We start from the raw sequence: 21,123 nt of genomic DNA on the forward strand, positions 1-21,123 counted from the left end.
ATAAGAAATATTCCCATAAGTATGCTCAATGTTATAAAGTGGCAGAAAAAAGACAAAAACAAATATTTGAGGTGTAGAAAGCTGACCCAGTAATAGTTCAAGTCTGTGATGGCTGTACTGGGAAGTACCAGTCATAGACACAGGCCTAAAAAAAACATGAAGTGCATGCATAATAGTGTCCTTAGAACTAGGAATTATTAAATAACAGTAAAAGAGGATGCAACCTGTAACAAATTATTATTCTTGTTTGTCAGCTGTATCAAATCAATATAACCCCCATAGTATGGTGCATTGATATCAATTGCATATTAGTATCTATGTATTTGGTTTTGTTTAAATCGTTACTTGATCATTCTACCATTACTCTGCTTTACCATTCATCAATGTATAGCTGATCATCATTTGGTCACATTTTAGGGAGAAGATGGTTTCCCAGGATTTAAGGGTGACATGGGATTAAAAGGAGACAGGGTGAGTATTTGTATTATGATTAAATGTTTCACTGTGTTAGGGTGAGTATTTGTATTATGATTAAATGTTTCACTGTGTTACGTGTTGTGATGACATTGCTTTGATAAATATTGCAGTCCTTCCTGGTACTTAAAGTATGCACAACACATATAACTTACTGTGAATTGCTGAGAATATCCTAAAGTGAAATATTGTGCAAATTAAAAACATTTCTCATTGATCCCTTAAAAACCATTTGCATGAAATGTAGATTGCAGCGCCAAAATCAATTCACCTGTTTTACAGCATTTCAACGCAGATTATTTTTTAAATAAATGTAGCTGGTATTAGATTTAGAATTGTATCAAAAACATACCATATGCGACATCTACTTTACATATATATATAAATTGTATAATCCTTTACAAATTGCTGTTACCTGTCTTTTCTTATATCACAAGTTTATGCCAAATGCTACTTTCATTTGAAACGCAATAAAGTACGTAAACCATTCACTGCTGTAAAATCACTCGTAATTGCATTGTCAGACACATCACATAATATCATTTTTACTGAAACTCCCAGAGCTACAGTATAAAATCTGTTGTAATGACATCATGAGACACAACAAGTAATATTGTTTGTATTTAACTTTTGCTGCTATAACACTATTTATTGTGGCAGCAGAAATGTAGGTAATACATTTAGCACTTGTGCTCTACTCACTAATTAAGGCATCAGAGAATGTGTAAATCTCTTATGTCTAAGTAGAAAGATGCAGTACATTGACGTCCTTGTAGACTCTTGTCCATCTGCAGGTGCATGTCCTTTTTTACATACTTATATATTTCCTGATTATTGTTACTGTGTTTTGCTTTTCCAGGGAGAATTTGGACCACTAGGTCCAAGAGGAGAAGATGGCCCTGAAGGACCAAAGGGAAGAGCTGGTCCATCAGGAGATTCTGGCCCCTCTGGTCTAGCAGGTGAAAAGGCAAGTAGCCATGTTTACTTAGCATCCTGTTCTTATTCACTTAACATACATGTGAAGTAACATAACTGATCTGTTCTGTGGTAGTTTACTTTTCGTAGATGAATAGTAGGAAGCATTAGTTGGGCAAACAATGCATACACTTTGGGGGTTATTCTGGTTGAATATCCATGCGCAGGGCAGGGGAACCTCCAACCTCTTTCGATGGTTGCACGGGAGATGCAAATGGATTTAAATAACACCCCCCCCCCCCTGTTTCTGAACACATAGCTCCTGATGCTCTAAGCTTCAGAAAGTGCTAAAATGGAGAATGATAAAGTACCAGCCAACCTGCTCCTAACTCAGGGGCGTAACTATAGCACCGCAGCCCCCGCCACCGCGGGGGGGGGGGGGGGGCGCTGTGCATGTGGGGGCACCGGGGGCTGCGGTGCTATAGTTAAACCCCCCCTCAATCCCCCGCAGACTTACCTATCGCGCTGGTCCTGGCGGCTCCGTTCTTCTGCTGAGGACCACCACAAAATGGCCGCCTCCATATAGCACACAGTTCTCTGAAACTGTCTGCTGTATGAGGGCGGCCATTTTCTGGTGGTCCTCAGCAGAAGAACGGAGCCGCCGCATGGGCGGCGGGCGGCGGGGTAGGGGTGCTCGGCGGGGCGGCGGGGTAGGGGTGCTCGGCGGGGCGGAGACGGGGGGGGGGGGTGCCCCCCCCCCTAACGGGAGGGATAACTTGGATAACTTAAAACCTGGACTATAATATCAGCAGAGTTAATATCAGAGTTTGGAAACCTCTGTACTACAGAAACAGTTAACCATGTACTTATTTATAACCTGAGAAGTATTGGTTCTTATGTGCACATTCAACCCTTCTTCTTTTAATCCAACACATAGAATGTGCCCTAACATGGCACATTCGGGTGTGGATCATTTGGTCGACCATAAGTTGGTCGACAGTCATTAGGTCAACACCACTAGGTCGACATGCTGAAATGTCGACATGGGTCTATGTCGACATGGGCAAGGTCAACAGTCAAAAAGTCAACATGGGGTTTTTCACTGCTTTTTTTTTTACCAGAATGTCGTCATGGACACTGAATTGTAGCACCGCGTCCTCTCGCCTGCTCGCTGCGTTTGCCATGCTTCGGGAACGGTGCCTCGCTACACTCAGCACACAATTATATTCTCCCTCCATGCCTTAGTAAATGGTAGGGTATGAAATACTGCCTGTCGGCACATGTCGGCTCAAGAAACAGTGAAAAACCCCATGTCGACCTTTTGACTGTCGACCTCGCCCATGTCGACCTAATGCAGTGATGGCTAACCTTGACACTGCAGCTGTTGTTGAACTACACATCCCAGCATGCCCTGCTACAGTTTTACTATTTGGCCATACTAAAACTGATGCAGAGCATTCTGGGATGTGTAGTTCAACAACAGCTGGAGTGTCAAGGTTAGCCATCACTGACCTAATGCTTGTGTCGACCTAATGACCTGTTAACCTACACCTATGTAGACCTAGGCCAAGTCAACCTTTCAGCATGCCGACCTAGTGGTGTTGACCTAATTACTGTCGACCTAATGCTTGTCGACCTAATGACCGTTTCCCGGCACATTCATGCACAGGCTGTATTACAGAAGATATATGAAAGGGTGACTTGAAGTACAATAAAAACATAGGACAACCGAAAACAGCACGATAAATGATTCTACAGTGGAAAATCTGTTAAAAGAAATATAAATAGCTTAGACCAGTGGTTCCCAAACTGTGCGCCTAGGCTCCCTGGGGTGCCTCGGAACACTTACAGGGGTGCCTCGGGTTGGTCGTCCAGGACCAATTCAAATTATTTATGATCAATTATTTCTGGACAAAACCAGTGCTGGTGGCTGGCAATCATAAAATGTGTACAATCAGAACCAAATCCTGCCCTTTACCATATACAGTAACTGAACCTAAGAAGCACATAGAAACACAATCTACTTAATTTGATATATATTTTTTAGGGGCCTAGAGGTGCCGTGGAAAAATTCTGATAATCTAGGGTGCCGTGATTAGCAAAAGATTGGGAACCCCTGGCTTAGACTCTTCTAAAGAAGATGCTTATAAACCACCATACTCTTGCAAATGTTACTACTTTAACCCAGGTCCACCTGTAACATCTCATTACAGGAAACATTCATAATATAATGCATTTGAAACTATCTTGACTAACACAAGGTAATAACATGCTTCAAATAGATTACACCAAACAACCTTATCAAAGAAATCCAAATAATTAAATGGAAACCTTCACCAAAGGAGAGGTTATTTGATGCATGCAAATGTATTCATGTAAAGGTATCATTATGGCTGGTTCTTATAAAACAGTTGAGGGCATGAGCTAAGAGAAATACCAAAAGCATTATTTGTAAAAGATGGGCTCTTAGGTGCCTTTCCAGTGGCGGTTTTTACCTATGGGCTGCAGCCCACCCAGGTAAAATGTGCCACTGTTCTCTGCCTAAGTGAAGCCAGATGCAGTCTTTGAGATTGCTCTGGCTACACTGTGACTGGCAGTGACTTCCTATTGGAAGTCTGACCTGCCAGTCACCCAAGACAGTCCCATTGGGAGGTGTTCCCTCCCTCCGGGACACCCCTACATGAGCTGCTGAGCAGCAGCACATATAAACTGGGCTTCCGACAATGCGCAGTACGAGAACGATACTGCGCATGCTCCGGACCCTGAATATGCCTCTGGGAACTGCTGCAAAAGCAGCCCATAGAGGCTGAGGGCCAACGCATGTGCAGTATTGGAGAAGCTATGGCGCATGTGCAGGCTCTGTGGTGGGGCCTTGGACCAGTGGCTGGGATTGGGATTGGCTGCGGTGGGGACCACAAGCACAGCGGCAGTGGAGAAGAGGGACACATTGTGGCAGCACCCCTCCTCCACAGAGGTAAGAGCTGTCGCTGAATAAAACTCTTATTGATGGTTGTGGGGATTCCAAAGGAGGAGGCACCTGGGGTGCACAGAGCTCACATGAAAGCTCTGGTACCTTCCTTAATTGCTAAGAGTAGGAACTCCCCTTTATTTTTGGTTTCACGTTCTATGCTACTTACTGATATATGAGGCAAAGCAAGAAATTGACATATTGCCCTTTACTAAATTGCACCCTTTTGTAAAAGATTTTTATATATTAAAAGTATTTTTGTACAGTATATCCTATAGATTGTAAGTTAGCGAGCAGGGCCCTCCTACTGTTTTATTTCAATTTCTAATTGTAACGCACAACAGAACCTGCTGCACTGTATAAGAAGTTGTTAATAAAATAAATATGGCTTCCTAATCTTTGCTGCTTTGTTTTAATTTCAGGGCAAGCTTGGTGTTCCAGGATTGCCCGGATACCCAGGCCGACAGGGTCCAAAGGTAAGAAATGAAGCACCTTCAATATATCAGGCATTTCCAACCATATCAAGTACTGTAATGGCATCTGCCAAGCAGGGGAAGCACTCACCTGCTTGGCAGATTGATGCTGCTGCTTCTCCTTCCTCCGGCGGCTCTCCAGTCTCGTCTGCGGTAGCTTTCCTGTTGCTGGCCTGCATCTCACTACCACCCTCCAGTATTTAATTGATGCTGAGAATAATATTACATGAACACAAAGTAATTCATCACTACAGTATATTGGATTCCTTTTTCCACTGGTCAATTCTCTTTTTGTTATTTGTGAATATCCAGAAGGTGGCATTTTCCAGCTGGTCCTGTGTTAAAATTATATACAGTAAAACTAATATTATATGCCACTGCTTTCATTATTCTCTTTAGTGTTATAGATGCAATCAGGTTGATAAAGTGCATTGTCCTTAGACTCCCATTGAAAGATTTTTCTTTGCAACAAAATAAGTCATAGACATTATTGTGCAGATAATTGTGCCACAATGGTGGTGAAATGCCAGAATCTAATTATTGCGCATTAACATCTTCGTAACAATCCTTTTTATTAGGGCTGTACAGTACTGTAAAAAAGTTAAAACCCACTATTTTGTTTCATTGACCTTAGTAACAGTTTTTCAACCCCTCTCTTTGACTGTAACTCACAATAAAAAAAATCCCGCAGTGAATTGCAAAGGTTCCATTATAGATGTCCTATTTCTCAGCAGAATTCAGTGACACCAAGTCGCAAATGTACCAATTTGGTCTTTTTGTGTTTGTACAACCACCTGACCGGCGGCAAGTCTGCTTCATTTCACCATGACTGTCACATCGATTGGTTTCCAGTCCGTGTTTGTTCTTCAATAGTCTAGAGAGATTTTCTGCCACATCCTGAGATCAAAGTCTTTCTGCTGTTTTGCTGTTGAACAAACAGATCTGTGCATCAGGAGGGTTGCTCCAGATGCTTGTGTTTTACATAAAACAACATGCTGAATCCTTTCTGCTGCTTCGCAATCATGTCCTTACTTGAGAACAAAGCATCTTGTTCTCACGAGTCTGCTGCTTTTCTCTTTGTCCCTAAAGCTGAGATTACTGTTCAGTTATTATAGGAATGGCAATAAGTTGGGTAAAGTATACTCCTGTTTTTACATGTTGTGCCATATTGGTCCTTGGAATCGAAGTCCTGTACTTTGGATTTTGCTTAAGAATAACAGTGCTCTTGTCGAAATTAATAAACATTTACTAGTGTGTCACAGATCATTTATACATCCATGAGATGTGTTTAGTCAACATGCACTGTCATGTCATTTACCATCTTATCCATCTTCTTATTGGCCTTTGATACCTTATGCAAATAAAAATGAGGGGAAGATTCAGCAAGATTCTTTCTTGACACTGAAGCTTAATAATTTAGCCATATTAGTGTGCTATGGTTTACATCTAAATACAAATTGATTTTGATAGGCCCTACACACGGTTCAATTTTTTTCTATTTCTCTATTTAATTTTGCTTATATAAGCAAAATCAAATTGAAATTGATCGAAATCGAGCAGAAATTTAACTCATTTGATTTCAATCCGATCCCGATGCGCAGGATAGACTGTGCAGGCAAGACTATATAGTACAGATCTGTACTATGTAGTCTAAATCAGATATGTACACAGTGCCATGTGATTCAATCTATTCAGTTTGATCTGAATTGAATAGAAAGTACATTGCACCTTGTGTACACTCCTTTAATAGGTGAAAGTAAAGTGTAAAACAAAACAGTTCACTGATGCTGAGATGGGTGTATTATAGATCAGACATTAAGTGCCATATGTAATAGGGTGTGGGAATTAGGGTCAAAACAGCCTGTTTGAGCGGCTTTCAGCTCAAAGTCGCCCAGTGTGTATGCCCCAGCGATGAGCGGTGAGCGCTGCTGTGCACTCCCGCATCATCACCGGGAAAGCCGCTCATCTGCTGGTTATACCAGCAGATGAGCGGCGTTGAGGACGGCTTTGCATAGCTCTGCGCTATGCAAAGCCGTCCTCCCCCCTCCGTCGGCGACGGCCAGGGGGAAAGCCGCTCAGTGTGTATGCACTGAGCGGCTTTCCCCTCAGCGATGATTGACATCATCGCTGTCCATACACGCTGGGCATAGTCGCCCAGTGTATATGGACCTTTAGAAGTGAGAAATTTTGGGAGAGTTTTGCCACTTTATTAAAGCGGCATTCATTTACAATGAAAAATCAGGTTGATTTTGCCATGTAATTGATTGCCGCTGTTAAAAAAATGGGAAAAATCTTAAAAAATCTCTCACTTTCTGATTCTTACACCCTATTACATTTAGCACTATTTTCAAGAGTTCTGCTATGTAAAACTTGATATAAAGGTTCAGTCACCCTCTTAACCAGATATGAAGTCTGGGCTACAATTTGCACATAAAGGGATGACCCAACAAAAACTGATGAACAAAACCAAAATAATTTATTAAGTAGATTATTGGCATCATACTATAAGTTACTATTGTCATGTATAAACAAAATCGGAAATGAAATAATTTTCACTATGTTAGATAACAATAGTTACAAAAATAATTAAGAATACACATAGTTTTAAAATAATTTAAACTACCTACAGTATTTACAGCACATATTCGCATAACATTACCCTTAAATCTAGTTTCGTCATAATTAAATAGGTGGTACTATCACAAGCAGAATCATATATTCAAATGTTATTATATGCAGTCAGTTATTTCCCTTGTGTATAATTAAAGTGAAATGATTATTAATTCCATATCATCTCATGAGGGTTTCAAACTTAATGCTTAATATATGTTCCTTCATTCATTTTGAAAAGCATAATCCACGTCTCAATCAGAGGATGAAATACTGTTCAGTATGTGACTGCCATTTCAATATTATATATATGTAATATGTACATCTTGATCATAGAAAAACAGGAAAATATTTACAAAATATAAATAAAAATGATTGATGAAACATTGCAGTCCCCTAATGGGCATTTTGCAGCCCGGTATACATTAGGTGTAGAGAGTTGGGTTTGACTTGAGATTAAAAGCTTTTTTTTTAATGAGTTTTCTGGAGTATCATTATGTGAGACAGGACAGATGAAACCTTAATTGATTTTGCTGACTTACAGCTGGTTTGATGAAATATTTTGATCTTTTTTATGCTTTCCGGATCTGAACACTTCTGGTAAGAAATGAATATAAATGCACAGGTCAGATCATCCGCAAGTACAGATAGGATTTTAGGTAAAGTCCACATAACACCAGATGAGCTGTTTCCACTCTGAGAACAGTTCTTGCAGTAACTATCCTGAACAGTAGGTGGTGCACATCAAATCCATCTCTTAGCAATATAATATATTTTCCTAGCCAATAGCTGGCAATGATACAGTTTACAGCAGTTTTTCCAGGTGCCTCAAGGTTGATTTCTGCTCACAGTCTTTGGTGGTGTGAGCAGACATCAGCCATATATGTTGGTTGTACATCCTTTGACCTGAAGTAACTGAAGTCACTGGCATTTGTCCAGTCCATAACATACATTGAGCTTTTCCTAATTCATTTATTTTATTTTTGCATTTTATTAGGGATCTACAGGTTTCCCCGGATTTGCAGGAGCCAATGGCGAGAAAGGAGCTCGGGTATGATTAAAGCACAATCTCATTTATTCGATTCAATATAATACAATCATTGGCTAATCATTTACTTGCAAAATTCAGGCATAAGACAATTAAACAGTCTAAATAACAGTCTCCTAACAACTGAATTAACATAGATTACATATATATGATTTATGATGGTCTATAAAAGGAATCCACTCTTCACTATTCTATTAGTTACTGTAATTGTTTGGTAAGTAGGATTAGGCCCAGGATGTATAGTTGTAGGGCCGGTTCAAGGTATGTTATAAATAGTCACTTCTGTACTTCTGTACTTACATGAGCTAATATGTTATATGACCATCTTTAGTCATGTCTATAGAACAGGACTAAATGTTCCCAATACATGTAATAAAGTAGAGGAAGGAATGCAGCCTTAGTGGACTTTCTAACATGTGACTCTGACAGACAAGGCACCTTAGTTGCACACAAGCTTATCTGGTGATCCACAGTCTCACACTCGGAGTTAGAAGGTGTTTGGAGTTTGTAACAATAAGACAATTGATTCCTTATGAACAGTTATTTTTCTGTACCTCAATAACATAGATATTTTTAATTCACTAGGGTGTTGCTGGCAAACCAGGTCCAAGGGGACAACGAGGTCCAACGGTGAGTGTCCATCCATATTATTTAGTTCTATTTGTATGGATATAAATGATTTTTATTTTCACTATCTCAATGTATTACCTGACATGCTTCACTACAGTATTGTGAGAAACGAGTTTCATGGAGTTTCTTTTTTGCTCTCACAGGGTCCACGGGGCGCTAGAGGTCCAAGAGGTCCTACTGGAAAACCAGGTCCTAAGGTAATTATCAAGGCTCTGTCCTGCTGATGGAAGTTGTGGCATACTGTATACACATGTATCAAACTGATTATTGCTAGGGCAAGTGAATCAAAATCTATGGTTCCACACAGATTAAAGTCATTTTGGATCTTTTACACAATCATGTACTGTAAACTTACACATTAGTTCATATTATGCGTTTCATGGACTATTTTGCTAGCCTCAGTTCCACATTGACTGAATTGTACATATTCTTGTCTTCTGATTTAGGGCACAGCAGGAAACGATGGTCCCCCCGGCCCACCTGGTGAAAGAGTAAGTAATGGCAGAATATTCACGTGAGGCTGTAACATTAGTCTGGTGGTTTCTGTTATATGTATTTCTTGAATATAACAATATATGTGGAGTTTGTCTGTTCTCCTTGTGTTTACGTGGATTTCCCCCGGGTCCTCCTCTTTCTTTCTACACTCCACAAACATACTGGATGTTTAATATGATCCAATACTGCCTTCTCGTGATGCAGGTCAGATCATTACTGCAAACATGAGACGTCTGTTTGTAATAGAGGACTCCTGGCACAATTTAATACAGCACTATCACTGCTACTTCCGAAGCAGCAGTACTAGCAACTCCAACCATATCCGAATCAGGCCCACAGTGTCCTCAGTTCTTATTATGTCACACTATAATGGTACAGTTCATACTGTGTGACATTAGAGTGCCCTTTCCAGTAGTATGGCACAATATAGTAGTGCCTTCTTTTTATGTCGTTCCACATTCCAGTGCCCCAGTTCTTATTATGTAACATTATAATGGTACAGTTCATACTGTGTGACATTAGAGTGCCCTTTCCAGTAGTATGGCACAATATAGTAGTGCCTTCTTTTTATGTCGTTCCACATTCCAGTGCCCCAGTTCTTATTATGTAACATTATAGTGCCTTCTGCATTACAATGAGCAGATTCTTACACATTACAGTGGCAATTTATGCCACATCACCATGTTCCTTTACTTTCATAAAACCCACTACACACCCATCTAACTGAAAATGTAATGTCACACAATTCAGGCTGGGAACCGGATCAGACCCAACTTCTTAGCAGCACATCTAGGGAATTGGTATGCAACTTTACAACCTGTCCCCCTAAGGCTCCATAGCATGCCATTCGCTGCACCTACTATAGTTATGCCCCCAAGCTGAGATGAATGATTAAATATTCTCTGTGTAATGCTGCAAAATATCATTGGGCTATTTAAATACCTTTGAATAAAATAATACTACAGATTAATCATTCATTATGTGTTCCGCTAGCCGCATTATTGCTGAGAGAATTGCTATGACAAGCATGCGTTCAGTTATTTGGTTGCAATGGATGTGTACGCTCCCCAGAATGGGCTGTAGGTGGGCGTGGAGTATGCACCTGTGACCCGTTCACGGGTAAAATGAGAGAGGACAAATCTGTATATGCCTGTTGCCCGCCCCTCCTCCCCACTGTGCGAATCCAATCTCGAACACATCCCCTTGCATGCAGCCACAAGGAGGAGTAATCATTTGATGGTTGCTCGCCATCGAATGATTTCTCCTGCCTTCGCTAAGAAAAGTCAGCCTGGACTGACTCTTCTAGTGCCCTCTGTACTGTAATTGGGGACGAGCGCTGACGTCAGCCACCTGTCCAAAGCAGGGACACCCAGCCCTGTGCCCACCTCCTTCCCTCCCACTATGGAGACGTTCACTCCCGGGGTTTGTGCAAAACTCCAACCATTGGGGATGGGGATGAATTTGGCCCATAACAAATCGACCTGAATCGGCCCCCTCAGTTGCCTTTGTCACAGAATAGATTTTCTGCTCCAGTGTTGTAATTATCTGCACCCTGTTCAGTTACACACACTGAAGCAACAACTCACTGCAGGAGTCTGGAAATAGACCCTGTAAATGTAAAGGATAAATCTGCTTTATGTTTCCTGTAACATTGTAAATAAACATTCTTCTAATCTCTACAATCACCACTTAGCCGTTTTAGTGTTTTATATAATGCACTAGACACTGAAAGCAATAATATGTGTCGCTGTTTAATTGTTCCCATTCACAATGATGCTTCCTAAATCTTGATTCTCGTGGTGACGTCTGTGTCTGCATTACGAGTATTATAGATCCGTACTAGATAATAATTTCCAATGCTGCACACACTCACTGTAGATTAACTGCAGTTTTAGATCACTATCTCTGGCCATAGACCCTAAATAAAGGCTGTTTTTTTCTTTGTTTTAAACAAAGCTCTGAGTCACATATTTCAATTTGTTTTGTTAAATCAACTGTAATTGCACATGTAATATATATTAAGATAAAAGTGTGCTATATGTAGTTGATATTTATTTATTTTCAGTGGAACGGAAATCTAAATTGCAGTGTAAAAATAATGCAGCCAGTATTTACCCTGCACAGAGACAAAATAACTCACACAAATATAACTCTCTGTATACATGTTACATCTGCCCCACCTGCAGTGCACATGGTTTTGCCCATTTGAGAACAAATTTCTACTGTGATCAGATCTGAATAAGGGCCCCGGTGTAAGACATTATTGGAAAACATACAATGTCAGGAATTTTCATGTACAGTACTGTAGGCCTACATACTGTAAATATATTGCAAAGGTATTGTGGGTTTGTACATGGAGCTCAGAGATTGAAACATTCATTTTGACAATTTGGATTTTGGGGATAGGGGGGGTGGATTTAGTTCCAGGCATAACATCTTTTAATTGTGTCTAAATACTTCTCTTCAGTCTATAATCAAGACTCAGTGATCCACAACCATTAGTTCTGGATCTGCAGGGCATAATACGTTTCTTTGGTGCTCTTATTGACGTTAATCAGGGGTATGTAGTACTGCCACGGGTTTTATATCTTTTATAATTCTCATCACTAGCTCTGGAAACAGGTGGAAATCAAGTCAAATAATTTCAGAATTTAGTAACATAACCATCTTGCCCCCGGTACTGTGTTCCGTATTTGGTGAACCTGTCCCAGGATCTCTTCCTTTTGGCAGTAGGTAATCTCCATCTCCACAAGAGTTGCTGGCTCACGCATCGGTACATATGTCATGTTCTGGCCTTTCAGATACCTGTCTATGCCCATCTCCATTTTTTGTTGTATTATTATTTACACATTGCAATAATGTTGCAACGGCAGGAATCTCAGTACACTGGAAATCTGTCTTTGCTTATCTTTTTCACGACTGGTCCTGAAACATTAATAATAAAAACAGACATGGAAAATATACATTTTTCTTCCACATATATGGTCTGAATTCATTTCTACCTGCTAGTATTGCATTATAATTGGCACTACATAGTCTATGCCCCCCCCCCCCCCCCCATGTATCCTATAACCCTATAACCCAACCTTCCCTTGTCTGTCACCCTTTGTCTGTTAAATATATCTTGTCTGTTTGTGGAATGTCTCTGCTGTTTGAAACTGTAACTGCTTTGTCACTTGGTTTTGTTTTTGCCACTATTGATGTAATTGTTTATGTTCTGTATGCTTATGGGTACTCAATAAGCATTGATTACAAAAATAAATCTATCATCTTGTTACTTTAGGTGAGTATAGGAACATTTTTGTACAAAAGAGTTCTAAGATGATATGCTGTGACAAATGAAAAAAAAAAAAAAAACATATTTCGCCCTATTGACAAAATCTATCAAACTCCTTTCCATTAATGGTTGTGAAATGTTCTTGCCAGCAATTTACACCAATATAATTTGCTCTTAAGTGTTCATTACTCCTGATCAGTGCAAGCTGTTATTTTATTTAATTGTCAAAGAGGATGATACAATGAACCAATTTACCATTAGTCCCTTTGCCCAGATTCCTGGACCATTCACTTATGAGCTCCAGCATTTTGATCTATAAAACATAAATTAAAACAAAATGTTCTGCTTTGCTTTCCCCATTACTCCCCATGCCATGTGCTGCAGAATATGGTATACATGGGTCTAATAGAGCAGAACAGACTATAGAGCACTGTTCTTTAAATCTACTGTTCCAGTCCATTTCATTGCTATACACATTACATTTGTTTGATCTTTCATTAATCTAATTACTATAGTGCCAAGGGCACAATCTACTTTAGCAATAATAGGGAAATGTTAACTATAATATGATTTTCCCTACTTAGAGAATTGATCTTCTGTTTGATTAACTTTTCACTGCCAGTGTAGAGAATTTAATGGTTTGCACTTTTTTTGCCAACATAATAACATTTATCTTACTAACTAGTGTGTATCTTCCTTTGCATCCTAGGGACCTCAAGGACCACAGGGCCCAGTTGGATTCCCAGGACCAAAGGGCCCCCCTGTAAGTACTCATGCCTCTGTCCAGCAGGGGTGGTGTTAGTTTTCATTCAGTCAGTCTGGGCTTATGCTAGCTGTGCTGAATTATTTAAATTCTATACTACAGCACAGCAGTCTTGGAATATGGAAGATAATTGGCTGCAGCAGTACTAGAATTCATTCTACCATATAATTAATTTAGAGGCTGCATCTAGTCATGTTTTGTACTTTAAGTGACCACTTCTTTAGAACAGTAAATTATTCAGTTAATAAAGGTTTTATTTGCTAGACCACTTTGTGACTGGTTAAGGGCTTAAGCTGTAGGGATGGATAACGTCTGCCCAAAGTTCTCTGTCCCATCCAGTGAAGCATAAACTTGTAGTACTGAGGGTTGAACTGGCCCACAGGGGTACAGGGGAAATCTCTAGTGGGTTCCACTGCTTGGACTGGCCTACAGGGGTACAGGGGAAATCTCTGGTGGGTTCCACTGCTTGAACTGGCCTACAGGGGTACAGGGGAAATCTCTGCTGGGTTCCACTACTTGGGCTGGCTGACAGGGGTACGCTTGACAATTCGACCCGGGTTTTAAGCAGGGTTAAACCTGGGTCACCCTCAGTATAATAGGCGACCCGGGTTCAATTTGAAAGCTCCAGAGCTGGGTCGGTGCCGGGTCAGACCCAAGATCCTGGTTCCACCCCTGGATTGTTATGTAGAAAGAATTATGAATGGGGGGCCTATTTATCCTTTATCAGATATAGGCCATAGATGCTAGCACATTCTTAAGAAGGCAATAAAGTAGCTGTCAAAATATATATCTATGCATGTAGCTGTCAAAAGAAATATCTATGATATCCCTTGCATTAACCTATTCTTATGTCAGATAACTTTTTAAATTGATCCTTTAATTCCCCTCTCATGTCACATTAACCATATTGAGCTGTATTGTATATTGTTTCATATATTGGTAGGATAAAACATGTGTTGTACATAGAATACATTGTTATTGACCTTAGTGGATTCTTATTCTTGGATTGTTTGATAGATTATCCATATCTGACCATCCCATTATATACAGTATGCACACACATAACTGACCAAAACACAAGCTCACTAGTACAATACAAAACTTCCATCATGGTAACACTTACATTTATTGCTGTTTTCAAGGGGCCTCCTGGAAAGGATGGGTTGCCCGGCCACCCTGGACAACGTGGTGAGACTGTAAGTATTGCATCTTCATCCTTCTCATCAGCTGTTACACAGCCAGGTCATCTTCTGAGCGCTACTTTCTTCAAACATTCCTGGCCAGGTAGGAGAAGACACTTCTAAGATTAGAGCGATGGTGTGTTCCCGTACCTGGCTAGACTTGTTTGTGGCAAGTAGCAAATATTTCATTTCAGAGGTGTGGATGTCAAACAGCTGCAAATTCTACTGTACAGTATATATTCTGGCAGGGTTTTTACTCAGCTAATTAGCCCATCTCACTGCACCTGTACTGGTTTCTGTGGGCTGTCTAATTAGCTGACATTAAAATTATATTTAGGTTTTGTTTGTTGCCTTTCTTGTGACAAATTTGTATATAAGTTTAAATAATGACCCACTGCCTTCCTACCTTCTAATTTGCCCAGTACACAATCATGCGTTTCTTACCAACTATTTTCCATTTGCAGCAATTTGGGCTAAATTAATTATTTGCTGTTTAAGTTTGTATGTCATTTAATTAATTCAGAACATAAACCTGTAACTGGAAAATAAGTAGTAGGAAGAAGAAGTATAAAGGAGTGTATGTATCACCCAATCAGTGAATTTCCCTCATAGGTGGTTTCATGCAAGTGAGATAGCGTACATCTCAGAACAATAGGCCAAATGTATTCAGCCATAACAAGTGATAAGGTGGAGGGTGATAAAGAGTTATAAGGACCACCCAATTGGCTCCTTTCATTTTTCAAACACAGCCTGTAGCATGGCAGTTAGGTGCTGATTGGAGGGTCCTTTATGACTTTTTATCATCCTTTTATCATGAGGGAGCCAAATGTAGTGGTGTAGCATAGCAACTCTTTGTTTCATTTTTCATCTTACTGTATTTGCACCATAGAGTCACCACTTTATCTGTGCCAGAGATTCTGGACTGCAATTTGTACCACACATGAATTAGTATTATGTATACAGATGAAGCAGAATGAAACTTACCATAAAAAAAAATGCATTAGCACTTTATATACAGCAATTATCAGCAATTTTTTAGGGCAAATTAGATTAGACAAATTCATTGCCTGTGCCGATTGTTCGACTGGGTGAAAACCATGTGGACCGGCAAATTCATCACTGATCCACATTTTTTGGGAATTGTTGGGTGTTTTTGCCCATGCCGATTAAAAAAAAACAAAAAGAAAAGGGTGAAAAAATGGTCGAAAACGCCTGCAACTACCCATGGTCAAAATGACAGCACATGATTGAATACCCCCCTTGGACCCATTCACTCAAAAAAGTATAAGTTCTGCATAACAAATTAATCAGTGTGGTCGCATGAAGAGTTTTTGTTGCATTGCGATTAAGACAAAAGATGTGAAACAGACACTCAGCACAAGCCGAGTTGCACGGGACCTATGACTCTGGCTATAATGTATGAGGACACATTTGTAGTTAGACTAGTCTAAAAACGAATTCCAAGAGGACTGGTTTAAGATCTAACATATTGTGGAAATTTACTAAGATGTGTATTCTACTTCACATGTGATGTTGCTATAGGCAACCATTCAGAAGCTACTTATTTATTTAGCACCCACTAGAAGATAGTAGAAAGGATCTGATTGGTTGCCCATAGCAACATCACATGTGAAGTAGAATACACATCTTAGTAAATTTCCCCCATTATCTCACACACACAAACATATATCATGGTACAGTATCCTAAATCTCCATCGCTTTTACTGATCTTGCCTCAGCTATTAAGCCTGCTGCAGAAATGTCCATATAATCACTTTATAGGTATGCCATGTTGCAAACACCTTCTTTGAACAAATGGATTTAAATGCCACTAACCATTTGCTTCCCCCTCATTAAATATGTTGCTTGTGCTGCTTGAAACTGACAATTCCCTTGCAGGTGCAGCTCAGGAACAAAGCTGTTGCATTAATCCATGTGAAAAATAATGTATAATACCTATACAGTAGTTCTTTAAACATTGATTTTATTACATAAAATTCTATATTTATTGGTTGTTCTGGTGTTCTACCCTTTGCTATTATACGGAATCATTGCCCAAACTATCTTGATGAAAAGCTGTAGTAATAGTGTTTCCCGCCATCTTGGAGCAAAAAAAGCATCACAACAAAGTATTATAACAAAACTAAAGTGCAATAAATAATAAAAAAAAATCTATAAAATATACCTCAAAGTGAACTTATAAGACATATGAAAATTGAGGTTTATAAGATGGCTTTCATTTAAGGGCATTTAGTGCCATCTTCAGCCTATGGCACAGAAAGCACTGCTAACATTTCATCATAAAATATCTTGCTTTATGAGGTACAATTATACGGCTAACATAGGCATACTTTCAATAAATTCAGTGATTTATTTTGACAGAAATCACATCATTCTTACTCCATTCCAGTGAGGATTCTTTTTTACGTAACAATAATGATTGTTTTTCTCTACAAACTTCATAATAAATGTGTTACCACATATTTGCTGCACTGTTGCACATGTGGTTTATATTTTACATCTTACTGATACTCAGGGTGTCTTTCTTATCTGGTAAAAATTCAGTCAATCTCTGTAAATAAACCTCTTAGTGGGGTAAAACCAGTATTTTTCTTCAAAATTTTACTTTAACCCCTGTGGCTGGTATTATTTTTTTAAACACCCCAGGGAACCTTCTCCACTGACTCACTTCTCCCTTATCACTGCTTCCTACATCTGCCACACAATAATAATAATAATAATTATAATTATATTATCTTTAGTTATCATCAAATGCCCACATAAAATATGAACAGTTAACAAAATGTAAAACAGTACAGCATAGACAAAACAAAAAAAGGAACATCAGAAATATAGAACCGTACTTCACCACCAAAATTACAACTTATACTCCTACTAATTATTTAAAATACACATTGCCTGTGGAAAGAAACTCTCAAAAATGACGTCCTACACAAAATGGAGTGATATCTCCTATTTGATGATAATAAGGAGAACAGCTCTCCACTATTATGCGAAGGATCCCTCAAAATGCTCTTCACTTTTGAGAGGAGACGATTTTCATATACATGTTGGATGCTTGGTAGAGCAACCCCAATTATTCTACTTGCCGTCTATACCACTCTCTGAAGAGATTTATACTCAGCATCAGAGCAAGAGCCAAACCATTCTAAAACACTATAAGTGAGAACAATCAATAATACAATAATAGAACTTCACTAGAGTTCCCTTGCACATACCAGATGAATGTAGTTTCCTTAGGAAAAACTGTGCTAAGATTAATAAAGTCTAAACTATGCCACTATGCCAGTAGTAGCCAGTTTTGAATCAATCCATTTGGAGGAAATCTGACTGGAGATTTGGAGAAAATCTCATATAAAACTAAAACTTAGTCCTTGACAGTGGCAGTTGCAGTGGTTGGGCTGAAGAGCAGTACAAAATCCAAATAGGGGGGCCACACCAACTGCCTGTCCCAGGTGGTAATGTTTTGCAGCATTTGGAGAAGCACTTTGTGTGGCTCCACTATTTGAATTTCGCCGCAGTAAATGCCCCCAACATTAAGTAAATGGAGTATGTTTTTGCGTTTGCCTATATGCATCTCTGTGACTGGGCCACTCCTATAGATACACTGTGCAGAGCCACAATCCCCTGCTAAATTTAACCTACATAACAACAGCCCAGTTACATCCCTTCAGTCCCAAGTGGAGATACATTGTGGTACCATGTGACTCTGCATCACCTGTAATATGAGTGAATAAAAATGCACTTGTGTCCAGCTCTGCATCACCCCTGAATGTTTAGCACACTACCTTTCTACATTAAAGAGCAATCTGCCTTCTTTACACAAAGGGTGAGATGCATTAAACAATATTTTACAGTCAAAGCTCCAAACATGCTTCATGCATCCTGCCCAAAGTACTGTATGTAGTCATTCAGTGTGTGGAAATCATGCTCATGAAAGTGCATGATGCTTGCCAGGGAATAAATCAACAAACTGGGAAAACAACAAAGCCGACATCAGTATGCCAACATGGTTGTGATGTTTGTGAAAGCATTTTAACTTTGTCAGCAGTATCACTGTAGACATTGATGCTCACAACAGAGGCCCTAATTCATGTTTCTAAGTAAAGCATAAAATCAAAAAAGCACTGCCTATCTCTGCGGGTGATAGTGACGTGCAGGACCACGGATCACCCTCGCCCAGGGCCATGTTTCTAAGTGATAAAATTGTGCCATGTGTATGCCCCTTTACACTGCACTTTACATTTCAGTTTGAACACACCCCACCAAAATCTAAATCTTACTTTAGGGGCCTTATTCTGGTTTACTCCTTCTGGCAAATTCCTTATTAGATGGACAAGACCATGTGCACTGCAGGTTACATGTGTGGTCAGTGAAGTGAAGTGACCGCTATTGTGACAGGGAGCCATAGACACATTTGCCTAATGGTCAGCAACATAGTCGTGACCCCATGCTGAGGTGATCAGGACCACTTTGGGGTCAGGACCCACAGTTTGAGAACCGCTGTTCTAGATGAACGTAGCTTAAATTTTCCATTCCCGTAATAAGCTTTGTTGCTCTTCTGTGGATTTTTTCTAATTCTATGATGTCCTTTTTATAGTGTAGGGCCCAGAATTGTACTCCGTATTCGAGGTGCGGTCCAAACAATGATTTGTACAGAGGCATAATTACTTTTGAGTCCCTAGTTTCCATGCCCCTTTTAATACATGCTAGAATTTTGTTGGCTTTTTTGCTGCTATATTACATTGAGCACTACACCCCAGTTTGTTGTCTATTTGGACTCCTAGATCCTTTTCGAGTACTGAATTACCCAAGTGGGGTAGATGTAATTTGTGCAGAGACAATTCGATTTGGATGGTGTTTTACTTCAAAGTGAGATCTATATTGCAGTGTAAAAATAAAGCAGTCAGTATTTTCCCTGCACAGAAACAAAATAACTCACCCAAATCTAATTCTCTCTGCACATTTTACATCTGCCCCCCTGCATTGCAGATGGTTTTGTCCATCTCAGAAGGAATTTGCCAGAAAGAGTGAACCAGAATAAGGCCCTATATGTTATATCTACCCCACCTGCAGGGCAACCTAGTTTTGCTTTTTTTTTTTTTTTAACTTCACTTACAAACAAACAAGAATAAAGCCCTCAATTTAATGGCTTTAGTAAACATTACAACCATGGCGGCATTGTTGTAGGTGCATAACAAACCATATTATTTCTGTCTCTAGAAAAGTAAAATTTTCTGGAGTATGACCAAGACATTTCATGACCAATATCTATGAGACAGAGGTTGATAGTATAGCGATACATGGCCCACTTGTGAATATGGGTTGGAACCCAGAAACTGGCTAACTTTACTCTATGTAGCTGACTAGTCATTTTGAGGTATGTCAAGGAGAACTTTCTATAGCACAAATTAATTTATTTTTGAAGTTATTGTTCCTTTTGCTGTTTTTATGGTCTACAGGACATGCATATTTGTGCATTCATTGTGGTTACCAGTAAATAAGAGAGCGCTCTGCACTGCCTTTCTCATTATAATGTAATGTATTAGCAGAATGGATTTGATTGCTTCCTAACAAGTAACTATGCCCTCCTCATGCATAGATTATTTTACGTGTAATACTATTTTCCCCCATGCCATCATAACCTCTTATTTCTAGGCGAATGAAATGCTTTTTATTTATTTAACCACTTTATACGCCAAGCTGCATTTTGTACCGCGCTGAAAGAGATCATGTAGTTTGGCACGTGCTAGATTCGCTTCAGCTTGCTAATGGGCATTGTAACTGTGCAGCCGAAGACTCGGTGAGTAGAGAAGCAAGGTTACGTTACCAATGTTTCAACAGATATAAGGCTTTACAATGTATTTCACAGCATAATACACATATAAAACGTATATAAAAAGTATTTGATAATAAAAATAAACACAGTAAAACCATCACAGCTCATATGACACTTCACAAGATTTTGCATCATTTTTGTATTTTTTCTGCGCTGATATTGGTTTAATATAGGCCTTGTCTGTGAAAGTGGTGTTCTGTTAATGGGTTGTGGTTGCTCTGTGTGGTGTTGCTCAGAACTGTTTTTCTCTTTTGGGTATGTTGCATTATACAAAACATCTATGAACTTTAATGTACACTTTTTCAGGGTTTCCAAGGCAAAACTGGTCCCCCAGGTCCTGGAGGTGTTGTCGGTCCCCAAGTAAGTACCACACTTTTCCTTTCCAGAATTGCCTTTATTTCTTTATTTCCCTTTATTTATTATTACACA

The 21,123-nt window shown here is 39.5% G+C and overlaps 1 protein-coding gene across 2 annotated transcripts in view; it reads left to right on the forward strand.

Moving 5' to 3' along the window:
- COL11A1 (collagen type XI alpha 1 chain) overlaps positions 1 to 21,123 on the forward strand; it is a 211,714-nt gene that overhangs the window by 126,705 nt on the left and 63,886 nt on the right. For both annotated transcript variants that reach the window (XM_083156920.1, XM_083156921.1), the window contains 10 exons: positions 418 to 471; positions 1,334 to 1,441; positions 4,780 to 4,833; positions 8,438 to 8,491; positions 9,074 to 9,118; positions 9,262 to 9,315; positions 9,565 to 9,609; positions 13,600 to 13,653; positions 14,796 to 14,849; positions 21,001 to 21,054. In XM_083156920.1, coding sequence (XP_083013046.1) covers positions 418 to 471; positions 1,334 to 1,441; positions 4,780 to 4,833; positions 8,438 to 8,491; positions 9,074 to 9,118; positions 9,262 to 9,315; positions 9,565 to 9,609; positions 13,600 to 13,653; positions 14,796 to 14,849; positions 21,001 to 21,054 — 576 coding nt within the window. The remainder of the gene's footprint in view (positions 1 to 417; positions 472 to 1,333; positions 1,442 to 4,779; positions 4,834 to 8,437; positions 8,492 to 9,073; positions 9,119 to 9,261; positions 9,316 to 9,564; positions 9,610 to 13,599; positions 13,654 to 14,795; positions 14,850 to 21,000; positions 21,055 to 21,123) is intronic.

This window comes from Crinia signifera, chromosome 8, assembly GCF_055691185.1.
Source record: "Crinia signifera chromosome 8, ASM5569118v1, whole genome shotgun sequence".
In the NCBI taxonomy this organism is placed as follows: Eukaryota; Metazoa; Chordata; class Amphibia; order Anura; family Myobatrachidae; genus Crinia; species Crinia signifera.